Here is a 13,871-nt window from a genome sequence, read left to right on the forward strand (position 1 = left end):
GTGGAGGCTTGAATTTTGATCTATGACCTCCCTACATCCATTGCCTGAAAGTACTTAATGATCACATGACCCTGGACATGGATGCTGTCCTGTCAGATTTTGTTCGTTCCACAGGAGCCGAGCCAGGGCTGGCCCGAGATCTCCTGGAAGGTAAGAGGTCATTGGGGGAGAATGAGAAGAAAGTAAAATGTGACACTTACCAGGATGATTTGAAACATTTAAGGTGATTGGGAGGACATTTTATGTATGGTAGACTTTACATTTAAGTTACTTCTAATAATCTACTCTGTGTATAACCCACCATATTTTAAAATGCAAGCTCCTCCTTTCACCTTCACCTTGAGTTTTTTTAGGGTACCTTTCGCCACTGCCAATTTATGTTCAGGTAATACAAGTAAAATTTTATATTAGTTCACTAAAAGAATAACTCTAGATCTTTCAGACTTCTTTACATATAAATCACATGGGTTTTCATATTTGGTATCATCCATGGTTTTGTTTCTGTCCTTTCCAATTTTATATGGGTAATTCTATGTAGAGTGAATTAATTTAATATTCTCATTTTGCTGTTTTTATTTACTTACATCTGTATATACATATAAGTATGAATATTCTATATTTTATTAAGGTCATTAAGGCTTGGAATCATGCCTTGTGGGATTCTTTGTTTGGAATCATTATTAACAGATGCTTTTTTGATGATGACAATATATGGTGATGCAAATATATAAGCCTTTGGTGGAAGGGGCAAGTTCTTAGTATACAAGGGTAATTTTTTAAATTGTCAGCCCTTAGAAAGGTGTGACAGTTTGATATTTGCTTAGCTGCCTGTGAGTAGAGCCTTAGTTTGGGAGTAGAAGATCAGGATTTAAATTCCCAGTATTATAATTTTAAAACTGAGGTTCAGAGAGGTTAAGTAGGACTTAAACCTAGGCAATCTGGTTTCAGAGTCTTGTTCTTAACAATTATATTACAAATTAATGCTTGCATGTTCTCTCTCTCTCTCTCTCTCTCTCTCTCTTGTTCTCTCTCTCTCACACACACACATACACACATAAATACACACATCCATACCCATGTGCACATACACTCATGCTATGAAATGTAAGAAATGCTATGAAAGTGTAAGAAACCAAAATTAAAGAATGCAGAAAGGCCTTCCTGAGGAAGTGACATTTGAGCTGAACCCAGAAGGATGTGTAGGAGTAGCAAGACAAAGAAATGTAGCTGAGAGTCTTATGCAGAAGAAATAGATTATACAAGGATCCTAAGGTGAAATAGAGTTTGGCACATTGGAAAAACTAATATTGAGTGAGGTAGGAAGACTGGAGCAAGATAGGCAGGAAATAGAAAGTGGGGGGCCTTTGTAGGTAAAGAGTTTAAATTTCACTCTTTTTTCAGTGGGAAGCTGGTGAAGGATTTTAAAACGGGAGTGACATGATTGGATTTGAGTTTTTAACAGTGTACTGGTTAAAGGATATAGAACGGATTAGAAGGTGGCCAGAGAAGAAGCGGTAAAATCAGTTAAGAATATTTCCATAGTTAAGGTGAGAGATGATGGTGACTTGAACTAGAGTGGTAGCAGTAGAGTGAGAAGTGGATGGATTTAAGATACAATTTAGAAGGGGAATCAAAGGACCTGATGTCATTTTCTCTCTGTCTCTATCTTTCTTTCGTCTCGTACTTTTTTCTTTAAAAGTTAACTCAGACCCTAGCTGGTTTGGCTCAGTGGATAGAGCGTCGGCCTGCAGACTGAAGGGTCCTGGGTTTAATTCTGGTCAAGGGCACATGCCTGGTTTGCGGGCTTGATCCCCAGTGACGGGCGTGCAGGAGGCAGCCGATCAGTGATTCTCTTTTATCATTGATGTTTCTATCTCTCTTTCCCTCTCCTTTCCTCTCTGAAATCAAGAAAAAGATATATATTTTTTAAAAAGTTAACTCAGATTGTAATATAAAGAATGAATTAGAGAGGGGAGAGATTAGGAGTAGAGACTAAAGAGCCCCTCCCACAATGATTTTAAAAGGTATATATTCGTCTCTGTGCATGCAAAGACCAGGTGAAGGTTATGAGGACTTGAATTAGGACAGTGACAATAGAAATGAGCAAGAAAGGATGGAATTGAGAGATGTTTTGGGGATACAAAAAACCATGCGGATTGACTAGTGATGGAAGAGGAGGAATGGGATGTGAGGAGTAATGAGGAGCTGAAAGTGACTGAAGTTTCTGGCCTGGAGGGATTGTGATGCCATTACTAATATAGGGAATATAGAGGTTTTGGGAGGGAAGATGATAAACATTCAGTTTGGACATGTTGATTGTTTAGGAGGACCTGATTTTAAGGAGTTTAGCAGACAGTTGGAAATTTAGGGTCCGGTGCTCAAGACAGATGTCATTCATTAGGACAAAAGTCCTTCATTTGCCAAAAAATATTGAGTACCTGCTGTGTGCCCTTAACAGTGGGAAAGATAGCCAATAAACATAACCAAGTAAATTTTAAAGTTTTTTATAAGGTGTTAATAGAAAACAGAAGAATGATGAGGTTGTGATTTTTAATTGGATAGTCAGGGTAGGCCTTATTAAGAATGTGAAATTTGGGCCGAAACCGGTTTGGCTCAGTGGATAGAGCGTCGGCCTGCGGACTGAAAGGTCCCAGGTTCGATTCCGGTCAAGGGCATGTACCTGGGTTGCGGGCATATCCCCAGTAGGAGATGTGCAGGAGGCAGCTGATCGATGTTTCTCTCTCATCGATGTTTCTAACTCTCTATCTCTCTCCCGTCCTCTCTGTAAAAAATCAATAAAATATATTAAAAAAAAAAAAAGAATGTGAAATTTGGGCAAATACTTGAGGAGATGTCTGTGTAGAATATATTGGGGAAAGAGCAGTGGAAATAGTGGAAAGGCCCTAGGTGGGAGCAGTCTTTAGCATGTTCTAGGAATGGCGAAAAGGCCAGTAAGACTGAAACAGAGTGAGCAGAGCTAGTTGGACCAAATAGTGAATATAATGGTACAGAAATAATTCAGCAGATGCAGATGATAAGTATGGCTTAACTGGATACTTGTAATAAAACAAGAAATATAATAGTACAGCATTAAATGCATATATAATGCTTTCTGTGTATCAAGCACTGTTTTAAGTGCTTTCGATTAACTTAATCTTCATAACAACCAATATGATATAATCTCCACTTTCATAGCCAGGAAAATTGAAGTACAGAAAAAAGGCTAGAAAAATAGACCAGGTCACAGAAAGCCTTGAATGTCACACAAAAGATCCTAGGCTTATTCCATAGACAATGGTAAAAGATTTTGATTATGAAATTGAAGTGATTAGAACTGTACTTTAGAAAGAATAATCTCATGAAATTCTTTAGTGTGGATTGAAGGTGGGACACTAGGTGATAGGAACTGAATGAAGGTGGTATCAGATGGAATAGAACAGAAGGAAGTGTGAACAATTATGCAGAATGCTATTTACTGAATAATTTAACTGGAGAAAGCAACAGAAAAATTCATGATGACAAATCTGTTTTCTAGGGTCTTCAGTAGAGCAGTGATTCTTAAATTTGGGTGGGTTAATTCCCTTTGATAATCTGGTAACAGCCAGTAGCTCTTTGTTTAGAAAAATGCACATACCTATAACTTGGTGTACAATTTCATACAGCTTAGGACACCCTAAAGGACATCTGGGTTAAGAACTCTCTGGATCACAGAATTAGGAGACCTGGACTCGCTTCCTGCTAGGCCCAAGTGCAAACTAGCTGTGACTTTGGCTAAATCACTCTATTTTTTTAGGTGTCATATCCTTTATATGTAAAATGAGGTTACTGGGTCTCCAAGGGCCCTTTCGGTACAGAGAGAGAATTTCTGTGCTCATGGAGCTTAGTTAGGAAATAGACAATAAGTAAATAAATTGTGATATTTCAGATAGAAGTGTTATGAAGGAAATTAAAGCAGGGTAAGGAAAGGAGAATGATTGAAGTGTGCATGAGTCTATGCTTGCTAGTTCTGATAGGATGATAAGAGCGATCACTTAGTGTCTTTCCTCAGTTTTCCTATACTTTACGTGCCCAATTCAGTTTTTGCTTTGTGTCCTGACAGGAAAGAATTGGGATGTAAGTGCCGCCCTCAGTGATTTTGAACAGTTACGTCAGGTCCATGCTGGGATCCTGCCCCAATCCTTTAGTGAAGGGAGTGGTGCCTCCAGGAACCCTGAGAAAGGGTTTTCTGATAGAGAGTGTACTCGCCCTCCCCGACCTACTCTGCAGCGGCAGGATGACATCGTTCAAGGTAATGGAGTAACTGAGGAATATTTCATACTGAGTGGAAAGGAAGGGGGGGGACTGCCAAATGGAGTCAGAGTTCAGTGATCCTTTGGGGATGTTTCCATTCCTCCCCCTTGTCCCCAGCCAGACTGGTCAGAGGTGGCCTCAATCTGTCCAGGTGCTGGAGCTCCTTACTGCCACCCTGCATCTTGACTGTTATCCTGTATAAAGGTTTTCTTTAGATACTGTGAAAAAATAGAGGAAGGAGGATACAATCTAATTGTTGAGATAAGGTTTACATAAAAATAGAATTCAATGGGTCACTACCAGATACTTCTTTGGAGGCCATTCTGTTAATATTGTCAGTATCTACCAAAATTTAAAAATGCATATACATGCTGACTGAGCAATTTCATTTCTATGAATTTATCATATACTAGAGGCCCAATGCACAAAATTTGTGCTGGGGTTGGGGAAGTCCCTCAGCCTGGCCTGCGCCCTCTCACAATCCAGGACCCCTTGCTCCTAACCACCTGCCTGCTTGCTCCTTACCGCTTGGCTTGCCGCTTCTTAGCGCTGCCGCAGAGGCAGGAGAGGCTCCTGCCATTGCTGCTGCACTCACCAGCTGTGAGCCCAGCTTCTGGCTCAGCAGCGCCCCAGCTGTGGGAGCACACTGACCATCAGGGGGCAGCTCCTGCATTGAGCATCTGCCCCGTTAGTCAGTGGGTGTCATATCGACCAGTCGTTCTGGTCGTTCCACCGTAATGGTCATTTTTATTATATAGACAAGAGGCCCGGTGCATGAATTCGTGCATGGGTGGGGTCCCTTGGCCTGGCCTGCCATCGTGGCCAATCGGGGGAGGCCAGCTTCTGCAGGGAGGGGCCACAGGAGGTTGGCCCCAGCAGCAGCTAATCAACGGCCAATTCCATAAGGAATCGGGTTCCCTCCTCCCTCCTGTCTGGGTCTAGGGTGCTGGTGAACCAGATTCGGGGCTGTCAGGGCCCCAGCAGCAAGGTCTGGGTCATTGCGCGTCATAGCTACTGGCCGGTTGTCTAGTCGTTCCTGTCATTTGGTCCTAATGGTTGCTTAGGCTTTTATATATATATATAGATGTTTATATACACATCTCTGTGTGTGTATATGTAGATATGTGTCTTCTTTAAATAAATAAATACATACACAAATAGACACCTACACATATCTACACTAATAAAAGAGAAACATGGTAATTGGTGTATGACTGCTACCCTTCCCATTGGCTAATCCCCCTGTCACTCACAGAGTAGGGCCGAGATATGCAAATTAACTGGCAGCCAAGATGGCGGCTGGCAGCCAGGCAGCTGATGCGAACAGGGAGGCTTGCTTGCTTCAGTGACGGAGAACTCCAACGTTCCCTGCCTGACTTGCGGGCCTCTCAGCTGCAACTCTAAGCAACTATGTTGCGAATATAGAAGCTAAAAAAAACCCAGAAACCTGCTTTACTCAGCCGGGCTTCAGCCAGCCGGACCGCAACATTGTATCAAATACAGACGGTAAACAAAGTCCAGAAACCTGTTTTCAGCAGTCCAGGCCTCAGAGCTAAAGCTGGCCCAGAATAAAAAAGAAAAAAAAAGAAAAAGAGGAGCGGTTGGGAGCTTCAGTCCCAGCCTGAAAACAGCCCTCAGCCCCTCACCCAGACTGGCCAGGCACCCCAGTGGGGACCCCCACCCTGAAGGGTGTGTGACCAGCTGCAAACAGCCACCATCCTCTCATCCAGGCTGGCCAGGCACCCCAGTGGGGACCCCTACCCTGAAGGGTGTGTGGCCAGCTGCAAACAGCCATCATCCCCTCAGCCAGACTGGCCAGGCACCCCAGTGGGGACCCCCACCCTGATCCAGGACACCCTTCAGGGCAAACCAGCCAGCCCCACCCATGCACCAGGCCTCTATTCTATATAGTAAAAGGGTAATATGCCTCCCAGCACCAGGATCAGCGGAGCCGCGAGGCCTCCCGGCACCAGAATCAGCGTGACAGGGGACAGCGCCCAAACCCCCTGATCGCCCTGCAGCTCTGTGTGTGACAGGGGGCGGGGCCCCAACTCCCCCCGCCCCCCACGGGACCAGCTCTGTGTGTGATGGGGTAGAGCCATAACCTTCCCATTGGCCCTGCCCTGAGTATGAGTGTGGCGGTGCCCCAACCACCTGATCGGCCCTGCTCTGTGGGTGTTAGAGGGCGGCGCCCCAAACCCCCCACCCCCCCACGGGCCCTGCTCTGTGTGTGATGGAGTAGAGCCATAACCTCCCCATTGGCCCTGCCCTGAGTGTGACAGTGGCGGCGCCCCAACCACCTGATCGGCCCTGCTCTGTGGGTGATAGAGGGTGGCGCCCCAACCTCCCTTCCCCCCCACGGGCCCTGCTGTGTGTGTGATAGGGTAGAGTCATAACCTCCCCATCTGCCCTGCCCTGAGTGTGACAGTGGCGGTGCCCCAACCCCCTGATCGGCCCTGCTCTGTGGGTGATAGAGGGCGGTGCCCCAACCCCCTGATCCTCCCTGCCCTGAGTGTGACAGGGGGCGGTGCCCCAACTCCCCTATCGGCCCTACTCTGTGAGTGACAGCGGAGAGCTCCTCAACCCCCTGATCGGCCCTGCTTTGTGCATGACAGGGGGTGGCGCCGCAACCTCCCCATCGACCCTGCCTTGAGTGTGACAGGGGGCGGTGCCCCAACCCCCCAATCGGCCCTACCCTGAGCGTGACTGAGGGTGGCATTGCAACCTCCCAATCTGCCCTGCTCTGTGCATGACAGGGGAAGGCGCCCCAACTCCCCAATCGGCCCTGCTCTGAGCCTGACCAGGGGCTGCACCTAGGGATTGGACCTGCCCTCTGCCACCTAGGAGCAGGCCTAAGCCAGCAGGTCGTTATCTCCCGAGGGGTCCCAGACTGCGAGAGGGCACAGGCAGGGCTTAGGGACCCCCCCCTTCCCCTGAGTGCACAAATTTTTGTGCACCGGGCCTCTAGTCCTATATAATAAAAGCCTAATATGCTAAGTGTCCGGTCATCCAGTGGGCCATTCAACCAATCAAGCATAATATGCTAATGATATGATAAGGTTGCTCAACTGCTCGCTATGACTTGCACTGACCACCAGGGGGCAGACAGTCAACTGGTGGACCAGTCGCTATGATGTGCCACCAGGGGGCAGACGCTCCAACTGGTAGGTTAGCCTGCTGCTGGGGTCTGGCCAATCGGGACTGTGGGAGATGGGCCGGACTCGCCCTGGAGCCCTCCTCAGTTGGCCAACCTTCCACATCCCTCCCTGGCCCCAATCAGGCACTGGTGGGGTCCCTCGGCCTGGCCTGCACCCTCTCGCAATCTGGGCTGAGGAACTCCCTTCCCTCCCACACCCCCTGCCCCGAGTGCACGCATTTTGTGCACCGGATGTCTAGTTTAGTGTAAAGCTTGAAAGTTAAAGCTTGAAAACAACTTTTAATATCCATTAATAGAGGGGTGGTTAAATAAATTGTAATCATCCATATTATGGACTATTGTGCAGCTGTTAGAAAGAATCAGGTGGAACTTGATGTGCTGCTTTGGAAAAAATCTCTAATGTCTATTGAGAAAGGTAAGATGCAGTATATAGTATGCTCCTGTGTAGGTTTTTTAAATGATTTTAAAAGATACATGTGTGCATACAAAATCCTAGAAGGCTGTATGAAAGGTTGCCTCTGGGGAAAGGGATCACTAATTTTAAAGAGAGGAAGATTTCTTTGTAACACTTTGTACCTTTTGATGGTATTTTTTTTTTTCATCATGGGGCTGTTGTACTTTTTAAGTACCTAAAAAAAAGAGTTTAAAAAATAAGTCACTATAAAGTAATTTTTAGATAAGTCTTGACTTACTTTGTACATTATCTCTGGCAAATATGGGTTAAGAATTGCTACCCAACACATTTTTAGTTCTTTTGATTATCTTTATATAACTTGAGCCATGCAAATAAATTGTAATACTACACTGACCAAATTATGATCACAATGGGATATCTGCTGGGGAATTTTAAGTGCCATGTATTCAAAATAAATGAAATAATTTGAGGCACTGTCTTCCTCTGTAGCATGTCAAGTCAGAATTGACTGTACCTATACATTTCTGATAAGTTTGAATATCAAGAAAAGTTATAGTAAATGTAAATAAATGTCATTAATGATAGATAGGTAAGGAACTTCCTGAATATGTAAGATTTTTCATAATTTTCTATATTCTCAAAGACCCTAAAAATGATCCGAGAGATTATTTGAGTCAGTCTAACCAAATGCAACCCCATTTTCCTTATTCCCTCTTTCTCCCACAGAACAAATGAATGTTGGGAAATGAAAGTGGAAAAAGACAGTCATGGGGAGAGGAAGGTCAGGCAGATTCCCAAAAGGGTACAAGAGGAATGTATATTTGGTGCTAATATGCGTACACAACAATACCACTTTCTGTATTTCTCCAATTGTATTTGGCTTGAGAAGAGAGTTGTGGTATTTGGTAACCATTGAAATTCACAGTTTTTCCCAGAGTGGAAAGTTCTCTGAGTGAGCTGTGTATATTCTAAGGTGACTCCATTTCTCATTGCAGAAAAACGCCTGTCTAGGGGCATCTCCCACGCCAGCTCCAGCATTGTTTCCCTGGCCCGGTCCCATGTCTCCAATGGTGGGGGTGGGGGGAGCAGTGAGCACCCCCTGGAAATGCCCATCTGTGCCTTCCAGCTTCCAGATCTCACTGTGTACAATGAAGACTTCCGCAGCTTCATAGAGAGAGACCTCATTGAACAGTCCATGCTGGTTGCCTTGGAACAGGCAGGTCAGTGAGTGCTTCCTTTTCCATGCTCTTCCCTCTGCTCTCTACCTATAGGCAGCCACTGGGTGGGGCAGGGCTTGACCAGTACCTTCCAGTCTAAGTATATGATCTGATTACAGTCAAAGTCAGCAGTTAGTCAGATAAACTTGTATTAAGTTAGGTGTTCCTTCAGGTTAAAGTAAGGACACAAATTAGACACTTTTCTCTAAAAGGCCTAGGAATCAATACCTAAAAATCAGTCCATGAAAAAAATACAAATGAATTATAATTGGCTCTGAAACACCTAGTGAACGGAAAGGACCAGTGCTGTAGACAGTGTACAGTGGTGATAAATCTGAAAGCCACATTTATTTATATAAACTTTTCCCAAATGATTTGTTTACCTTTACAATGGTGTTTTTCTTAAATTACTGTTAAAATTAGTTAATATGATGGGGTTGCATATCCGGGAGTTCTGGCAAAGCTACTCAGGTATTAAAAAAGCTCCCATGGAAGGACTGGGGGGGGTGAGGGATAGGGGCATGGAAAAGAAGTTTTTCTTTTTCATTTTGTACCCTTCTATACTAACCATGTGAATTGATTTATATATAAACATATATACTAGAGGCCTGATGCATGAAATTCGTGCAAGGGGCTTGGCCCTTGCAGATTCGGCTTTGTCTGGAGGGTCATCTGGCTGTCCGGTCTAATTAGCATATTATGCTTTTATTATTATAGATTTTTAAAGTTAAGATTATAGGCCGGTTTTTCTTTCTGTAGACTCTTTAATTCAAGAAAGCTTAAAAAATATTTTAAAAAATTCCTCATCTGAGGACATGCTTTTATTGATTTTAGAAAAAGAGGAAGGAAGGAGAGAGAGAGAAAGAGAAACATCAGTTGGTTGCCCACCCCACATGTGCCCCAACCAGGGATCGAACCCGAAACCTGGGTATGTGTCCTAACCAGGAATTGAACCTCGACCTTTTGGTGTATGGGTGACGCTCCAGCTAACTGAGCTACACCAGCCAGGGCTCAAAAGAACTTTTAAGCATCATTCATAAAATAGTTTCCTCATAAAAAATGGATTGGCAATTGTGGGGTGACTCTATAGAACTGAGAATCATCATCTTGGATGTTTTATGTACTTTGTCTTACTGTTCATGTCTTTAGAGTAACACCATATACATGCTGTCATATGCACATGATACTTGTATGACACTTTGAACACATGCTTGGGGGTTGTTTTTCTTTTACTGATGGTGGATTTGTGCTGAGCTCTGTTGCTATAATATTTACTAATCTCCTGACTGGAATGAAGGAATCAGACCAAGTAGCCAGTACAGATTTCAGTGTATGACCTTGATCTCATCATCTAACCCATCTTAGCACTGTTGACATTTAGGACCATAAAATTTTTCTTGTATGAGCTGCCTTGCACATTATGTTGTGTTTAGCAGTCTCCCTGGCCTCTACCCACTAGATGCCAGTAGGATTTTCCTACTATTTGTGACAGACAGACATATTTCCAGGCATTTTCTATGTCTCCTGAGGGACAAAATTGTCCCCACTTAAGAATCATTGATTGCCATGGTTGGAGCATCATCCCATATACCAAAAAGTTGAAAGTTCAATTTCCAGTCAGAGCATATTCCTAGTTTGCAGGTTTGATTCCTGGCCAGAGTGCACATAGGAGGCAACTGATCAGTGCTTCTCTTTCACATCGATGTTTCTCTCTCTCTCCCCCTTCCTCTCTCTCGAAATCAATAAAAATATATTCTTGTGTGAGGATTTAAAAAAAAAAAAAAAAAGAACCACTGATATAACCAGTTGTGCTCACTAGGTTCTGATCAACTAAATGTAAGTGAAGAAGATATCTTTAATAGCATGATGATTTTATCTGGTAGGTTTCCTACAGGAAGCAAATTTGGAGTCTTAAAAATTGGGAAGTGGGGAGGGCTTTATGGGTAATTTGCTCTTCTTTTCTTCCTTTTTCTTTAGGGCGTTTGAACTGGTGGGTGAGTGTAGACCCCACCTGTCAGAGGCTGCTTCCTTTGGCAACTACTGGAGATGGAAACTGCCTTCTACATGCAGCCTCTCTTGGTGAGTCTTGAAAGTGGCCCTCTGTTCCCCCGTAGAAGGAATCAGTAGAGTTAAATGTTATGTGTAGGACTTGCTTCAGCCAATGGTGATCATAGACAGAAGTGATGGGTCAGAGCAAGGGTGTGTGGGTGTGTGTGTGTCCCACAAGAAGTTGACCCTCAGAAGTAATGAGCAGCAGAAGCAAGCAATATATAGCTCTATGTGTGTGTATATAATTCTACTTAATATTTATTCTTTGGTAAATAAAAAATGTTTTCATCAACTTTAAATTATACAGGCTATTTATAATCCAATATATTATCTGCCTTAGCTTTTTAAAAAAAAGTCCCCATTTTCCAACCATCCCTCAAGCTTTGATGCTGATTGTCATGTGCCAGTTTTCTCTGTTGCCACCTGTTTATTAGGCTTGCATCAGGAGTAAGTTCTTTCTGTCAAGAGTTTGTAGGGTGTGGTATATACCTCACTTTCACGTCCTCAAAAATATAGAATAGGAACATCTTTTCTTTCTTGATTAAGTGCCTTTCCCCTAAATCCCAGAAGGGTTTCATTGAACTTGGACTTCAGCCTCATTTCCTTCATGCCAGTGTCTGTGTATCATAATTAATAAGCGGAGTTGAATCACTGTAAGGTGTCTTACTGTTATGTTTTCTTGCAACAGGGATGTGGGGTTTCCACGATCGGGACTTGATGCTGCGGAAAGCTTTGTATGCACTGATGGAAAAGGGAGCTGAGAAGGAAGCATTGAAACGACGCTGGAGGTGGCAGCAAACACAGCAGAATAAAGAGGTGAGAGAGCTGGGGTGGGAGCACCTTGTTTCCCAAGGTTACATAGAGGAAATGCCCAGTGCCTACCAGTAGGAAGTGTCTCCTGGTGCTTAGGTGCTCCTGTATTTGTAGAAAATACAGATAACACCATAGGGTGTCATAAGTACTAGTATGGGGAAGCTGAGACTTTACAGAGGAGGTATCTAACTCTGCTTTTCAACTGATAGGTGCTTATAAGTCTTCAGTGGCAATCTTTTGCAAAATGACAAGTCCATAGGATTTTTGTATTGTTTCGATTTTACTAGTATTGTTTATAACGTGACCAGACCAATTTTTAAGGACTTGTGTTTTCAATCCGTGTAGAAATATAAATGCTTAAAAATATTTTTGGCCATTTTTTCAAATACTTAGTGTGTTTAAAAAATTTTAAAGCATACCTGTTAAATTGAGTTTGAGTGGTACTTCTCAGGGGTTTAGCAAGTGCTGCTTTTATATAAGAAAGGAATAATGGACTTTTTGTACTTTCCATCTCCATAACAGAGGTTGGGCAAACTATGGCCTGTGAGCTAAATACCACCAACTGATTAAAAAAAAAAAAAGTTTTATTGGCATACAGCCCCACCCATTAATTTACATGTGTATATTTATGTAAGTGCTTTCCTGCTATAGCAGCAGAATAGAGTAGTTGGGTATGGCCCACAAGGACTAAAAGATTTACTATCTGGCTCTTTATGGAAAAAGCTTACCCACCCTTCCCCTTAACTTTAATACTGACATTAACATTTATATAAAGACAATAGATTTCCTTTTCCCCTGGTTCTGCCTTCTATGTTTATCTCCTGCTCTTTGGGGTATATCTAATTTTTGCCATGTATATGGCTGGGTGTTTCTGGAATTAATGTAGGAATATCTCTTCAGAAACTTTTCATCTTCTTTTCTTTTCTCCTTTTATTGTTCAATCATAACTGGCCATATACAGAACCAAGAGATTTTTTGTTTTGTTTTAGTCATTAGAATTTTATGTCCTGAAGATTTAAAATACATAAGTAGAATGTGTTCTGTTTCTTTCTCAAAAACAAAGAACCCATTGTTAAACTTAGGATGATGTTAAGATCACAATCCTATCTTTGATCAACAATCTGCCCCAGAAGATTCCTGAGGGAAATAAATGCACAGGGCAAGGCCAAGTACATGACAAGTTCTTTATACCACCAAGCCCCATGGCTCCCTGGTGAGTTGAACTGGACCTTGTGGAGACCTTCTGTTGCCTGAACTAGAGCCAGTCCAGAGTTTCCCTTCTTTGCACCATACCTGAACCTGAACCTTAGATTTGACCACTCCAGAAATAAGGCCAAACCAGAGTATGCTGGTTATTAAGTAGAAGTGACAGCAATAGTCAGAGAATAGGTGTGTCCAATTCCAGCTTTTAAGCTATAACTATTATTTTATTTATTGATTTTTTTTAAAAAATAACTTTTTTTAGAGAGAGAAAACATTGATTTGTTGTTCCACTTATTTATGCATTCATTAATTGATTCTTGTATGTGCCTTGACTAGGGATCAAACCCACAGCCTTGGTATATCCAGGCGATGCTCTAACCAATCCAGCTACCGAGCCAGGCTATAGTTATTATTTTAAAGGCGGGGTTAGATTATGATGGTATTTACTGAGGAGACGCAGCAATACCTATTCCCTCTCAAAGTTGCCAGTGAAAATACATGCATAGAGAATAGTAGCCATCAAAGGAGCAATCTTTTTACTCCTTTTGCTGGGCACATTGAAAGTTCCATATTAGAAATATGGCCTACGTAATTGTTTTAGCTCAGATCACTCAGCCCTTTGGGAGTGGGAATTGGGGGAGAGTGGTGATGGACTGGGAGCTTCTATTAACCAGTACTAAACACAGAACGAACTAAAATGGTTTTGATTTCCCAGACCTCCTTTTGT

At 43.0% G+C, this 13,871-nt stretch overlaps 1 protein-coding gene across 6 annotated transcripts in view; it reads left to right on the forward strand.

Moving 5' to 3' along the window:
* OTUD7B (OTU deubiquitinase 7B) overlaps window positions 1–13,871 on the forward strand; it is a 25,162-nt gene continuing 11,291 nt past the window's right edge. Inside the window, exons 1-5 of one of the 6 annotated variants that reach the window (XM_081112985.1) lie at window positions 1–150; window positions 4,100–4,288; window positions 8,858–9,082; window positions 11,057–11,158; window positions 11,817–11,944. In XM_081112985.1, coding sequence (XP_080969111.1) covers window positions 66–150; window positions 4,100–4,288; window positions 8,858–9,082; window positions 11,057–11,158; window positions 11,817–11,944 — 729 coding nt within the window. In that variant the 5' untranslated portion in view covers window positions 1–65. Of the gene's footprint in view, window positions 158–4,099; window positions 4,289–8,857; window positions 9,083–11,056; window positions 11,159–11,816; window positions 11,945–13,871 lie in introns of all 6 variants that reach the window. The other 5 variants (XM_081112988.1, XM_081112987.1, XM_081112986.1 and 2 more) reach the window with 5 other exon arrangements.

Source organism: Myotis nattereri (assembly GCF_964212035.1).
Source record: "Myotis nattereri genome assembly, chromosome: 18".
NCBI lineage: Eukaryota > Metazoa > Chordata > Mammalia > Chiroptera > Vespertilionidae > Myotis > Myotis nattereri.